The sequence below is a fragment of the Trypanosoma cruzi genome, genomic scaffold (assembly GCF_000209065.1).
Source record: "Trypanosoma cruzi strain CL Brener 1047053517019 genomic scaffold, whole genome shotgun sequence".
In the NCBI taxonomy this organism is placed as follows: Eukaryota; Euglenozoa; class Kinetoplastea; order Trypanosomatida; family Trypanosomatidae; genus Trypanosoma; species Trypanosoma cruzi.
Window position 1 is genome coordinate 1 of NW_001849424.1, and position 4,944 is coordinate 4,944.

Consider the following 4,944-nt stretch of genomic DNA (forward strand, 5'->3'; position numbering starts at 1 on the left):
GATTTGGCTTCCCCGAGATCTCCCTTTTCGCTTCCCTTTTGCGAACCTTTGAGGAACAACTTCGGGCGAAGGATGAGCTTATTGCCTCCCTTAAAGGGACCGTTGAGGCAGCAAAAAATGGGGCGGCGCAGCATCGTGAGGCAAAAATAAAAGCAACGGAGCAACTCTCAGAGGCGTGCGCGGCGCAGGAGGACCTCCGGAATCAACTATTGGCGATCCAGCAAATGAATGAGGAGCTCCGCGGCAAATTGGATGAAAAAAACAAGATTGTAGAAGATCTGCAAGAAGCGATGCAGCGTCTTGAATCGGATAATACACGCCAAATTTTTCAAAAGATTGTTGTGCTAAGAAAACGTGAGGGCAAATTATTAGAGCGTTTGCGTCGTGCAAGAGAAACTCAAGAAGAGGCGTTGAGGTCAGAGAGAGCGATGCGGGAGTACGTCGATACCACCTTTAAGTCTCTTAAGGAGGCGTTAGATAATACGTCTACAGGATTTGTTCTCCCGCGTTCTTCCGGTGTTATTTGCGTAGAGAAAGATGTTCTTGAGGAAGTCCAACAGCGGTTTGAAGGGGCGTTACGAGGAAAATTATTCAAGGAGGACTCTGCATACCTTTTGCAGCTTCGTGAAATCTATCGTAACATGGAACAAATGGAAGAACTGAACGTCCTACGAGTCCGTGAAAAAGATGGGGAAAAAAAAATTGAAGAGATGAAAATTGAGATGAATGAATTGAGAGCTGAATTGGAGTGTCTCCGGAAAGTGCATGAAGAATCCCCCGACACTCATCGGAATGAAGCTTCGGAGGCCGCAAGATGGGAAACAGAGGCCATGACATTACGTCAAAAGTGTACGCTTTACATGAAACGTTGCGAGGACAAGGAACGAGAGGTGTCTACACTCGAAGCTGAACTTGGGGAGGCCCGGGAAGAGTTGGCGTTTTTGCAGGAACACATACATAATGTCAGTTGTGGCAGTCGGAACGACAACACAACGGGTGTCACGCGGAAGCTGGGTGTTGTCCTTCAGGAGCAAAAAGAAGAAATGTCACGACAACAACAAAAACAGGAGGAAGAAGAACTGCAAATACAGCAGCAGTATGAAACGAAGCAAATTTGTCACGGGACCACTGCGGATAACAAGGTGCGGCAACTAGAACGCGATGTGGCTCGTCTGAAGTCCATCAATTTGGGTCTTTTGCATCACTCTCTCGATTTACAAGGGGAATTCAAGCGTCTGGAGATTCAACTAGAGGCCACAAAGCAAGAACTCTCGCTCGTACGAGACGCGGGAGATTCCAGGAAAATAAGCGACTTTGTATCTGCTGCTATTCAGCAACATGCAGCGTTACGTAGGCAAAGTGAGTTGTCGTTGCTTCGAGCAAAACGGACTCGAATGCAACTTTATGCCTCCGAGGCAAATCTGCGTGTGGCGGTGAATGAGGCTACTTCGTACAGGCTTAGTGCGTTTCGTCTCTACCGAACCTATGTTGCACAGATGGTCTCTGTTTTGGACTATGTTCGTGGCCTGCAACGAGGAGTGAAGGGTAGTATTTCCCCGCATCGTGTTGCAATGATGCACAAACGTTTTGTTGACGCTATTGCAGATGTTGAGCGCGGCCAGGCCAGACAAAATGAGATGGCTTCAAAGCTCGCTGAGAGTGACGGAATGGTAAACCTTTTGCAGCAGCAATTAGATCTCCTCAAAGCAAAGGACTTTGAGGAGCGCGAAGATGCACTTCACGCCAAACTGTTGACTTCCCTTTCTGCTGTTCGCGAAAAAGACATGCGGCTTGTGGAGCTACAGGAGGATCATCAGTACATGCAACAAAAATTAAAAAGGGCTGAGTCGCACATACAAAATTTGACTGAGGAATTGGCTCGTTTAGAGTTGCGGGCCGGTGGTAGTGTCTCACTAAATGAAGACATACTGCAGAAACTCTTGCAATTAAAGGAAACTGTCTTTGCAAAGGTGGAATCGCCGGCACTCATTATGCAATCCAGTGGAGGTGGCTTATGTGACATGGATGACGGGGGCGCAGACACCGCAATTCAGGAGTACAAACTGGCACTTGACAAACAGGCGGAATTAAAACGGGAATTAAACTTGCTTAGAAAGCAATGGGAAAAGGAAGTTTCCGAAAGCAAGAAGGCGCGTACCGAGACAGAGTCCCTAAAGGAGGAAATGAATCACCTCAGGGGACGTCTGCAGTACGCGCAACGACAATTGGAAGAAGAACGACAAAAGGGAGAGGAGCGCGAGCGGCGAATTATACGATCACATGAAGCACAAGTAGAGGTAACACGTCGTGCAGCAGAACACAACAGTCAATGTCTTCGGGACATGTTACAGAATAAAGAAGCGTGCATCAAACAGCTTCAAGAACAACTTCAATTAGAGCGAAGAAAGTATCTTGAGTATCAGCTTGAAGAATCTTCACGCGTGGAGCGATTACATGATCATCTCTTCAAGGAGAATAGCGCCATGATGGAGCGTTTCCGCGAGGCCATTGACGGTGTGACGGAGAACTACACGTATAGCACAACGACACAAGGGGCGACTGTGAGTGACGCATCACCGGATGGAGTGGCAGCACAACTTGCACTGCTTACGAAAGAGACATTACGTCTAAAGGCGGAATTAAAGGATGCACGCATGACAAACATTATGCTTGAGGCTCAACTGAACGAACAGGTGACAAAGTCACAGAATCAGCTGCTGCAGCAGCAGCAAGGACCCAATTACAGCGCTCAGCAGGCGCCACAGAAAGAAGCAACAGATGAGGCTTCTGTGGTTGGCGTTATTAAGGATCAGAATGCCATAATAGAGAGTTTGCGTCAACGCGAATTTTCTCTTACCCGTGAAATGCAACGATACAGAAATGAGAGGGATTTGTTGGAGCAGCAGCTACATGAGGTTCGCCATACTATTCTGGAGCAGGGTGGGGTCCTGAAGAGTGTCGCAGCTTTGGAAATGACAGGTTCGTCGGTGGAACAAGAATTACGGGCGCAGTTGATTTTTGTGGAGAGTCAACTTGTGGAGACGCGGGCGCAGTTGGAAGAAGAGCGGCAAAGTGCGCGCCGACTGCAGGCGGATACCAGTGAATGGCGATCTCATCTGGATGCCTTACGCGAGGAAGTTGTAAGGCAACAAGCTGACGTTGAGCGAGCTCGGCACCTTGTCGCTATGAATGAAGCTCTTAACGTCGATATGCGGCGGATGGAGGAGCAGAATGAGAAGCTTATCCTGGCAACCAAAATGCTAAAGGAGAAACTGATTGAGCAGGCACAACAACGTGGTGATGATTCACGCAAGCAACAACATGAAATTGCGTTGGCGCAGCGGATGGGTTCCATTCAGTTGGAATCCACTGAAAAGTTGAGGATCGTGAACGAAAGGCTACACTCGATCCAGCGGGAGCTCGAGGAGAAAGTCCGTCGAGAAGAGGAGGCTCTTAAGAAGCATGAGGAGGCACAGCGATTGGCGTATGATTTGCACCGACAGCTACAGGAGCGGGAAGAAGAAATTTTGCGTCTTAAGCGCGAGTTGAGCGGCACCCGCCCCGCGTCTCTCCATGCGGTGCGAAGCAAGCATGAAAAGGGAAGGCAACTCCTGTATACCGTGAAGGAGGGGAAACAGGACACATATGAGAGGGAAGAAAAAATGCCAAGAAATTTCTTGAAAGTTGAAAGTGCAGAGAAGCGAGAGGAAGAAAAGGTGCAAAAGCGGCCAGCACACCGTTCAACTTCTTCTTCCTCCGCTCCCATTCGTGCATTGCTTGCGGACGCGGACGCAAACATTATTGTCAAACCGCAGATAGCAGCAATGCTACAGCGAGAGATTGAAAAGGCGCAGAGAAACAACATGCATGAAATATCATCGTTGCGGGCGAATGTACGCCGTCTTGAAAGCGACCTGGAAGAGGCTCGTCAACAACTACGAGGAGAGCGCGATAACAGTCGCTCTCTGCGTGTCATGGTTCAAAATGCCCGACGTGAACTTGAGGAAAAAGAGCTTGCTCTGGTACGAACGTCTGCCAGTCGGCAGCAACGTGCCAAGGAGCATCAGCATGTTCAAGCCAATTTTGTAACGGTTTCAAGTAAAACTCCTTTCACAGGTCCTACCGCGGTCGTTTCCCCCGTGCCAAATACAGCCGTATCAGGTGAACAAGATCAGCTGCAGCGTCAAAGGGAAGAAAATGAACAACTTCGACGCCAAGTTGAACGACTCAAGAAGCGTGTGGTGAACTTTGACAATGTCGTTAGTGAAGCGGAATCCTACAAGAAGGAGTTGACAGATCTTCGGTGTCAGCATCCGGAGTCTGTGGATTCAGCTTATATGGCCTCCCCACTTGATATACGTTCCCACAAGCGGACTGTTCTCCATTTAGAGAGTGTCATTGACTCGCTTCGAAGAGAGCTAAGCGTCAAGAAGGAGATGCAGATGCGCAACTTGCAAGAACGTATCGATGAGTTGACGGTGGAGAATCAACGTCTGGCGGCGGAATTGAGCAGTCGCTCTCAAGCCACGCCCAATTTGCAGCCCCCTATAGCCCCGTCTAGGGCCGAGAACGGAAGTGAACGGGCAACTCTGCAGCGGGAATTATTGGAAAAGAACGGCATTATTCTTGATCTCCGCTTTGAGCGTGAGGCGCTGCAACTTAAGGTTGGACGTCTGGAGCGACACATTGAGGAAATAATTCAGGTAGACTCAACCAACACAAAACGCACGGGAACTTCACAGCAACGGAGTCGTGCCGAGGCGTTGGAGTCTTTGGTTGAAAATCTGAAGCTTGTTGTCGAGCGTCTTCAGAAGGAGAACAATGCGCTGAAGTCGAAGACTGTAAGTATGTCAAAGCACATGGATCTTGTGCGAGAGCTTCGTGAACTCCGGCGAAGTGAACAAAAACTCCGCGAGCATTCGGAGATGTTGACAAGGCGCCTCT

General features: G+C 49.0%; 1 protein-coding gene across 1 annotated transcript, besides 1 other annotated feature; it reads left to right on the forward strand.

Annotated features, from left to right (window-relative positions):
- On the forward strand, nt 1-4,944 carry Tc00.1047053503451.9 (hypothetical protein, conserved; the record flags this gene model as incomplete). Its single annotated transcript, XM_798844.1, has 1 exon — nt 1-4,944. A coding segment is annotated over one exon (4,944 nt), but the record flags the coding sequence as incomplete, so codon positions are not given.
- Nucleotides 1-4,944: a sequence feature (heterozygous, Esmeraldo-like haplotype).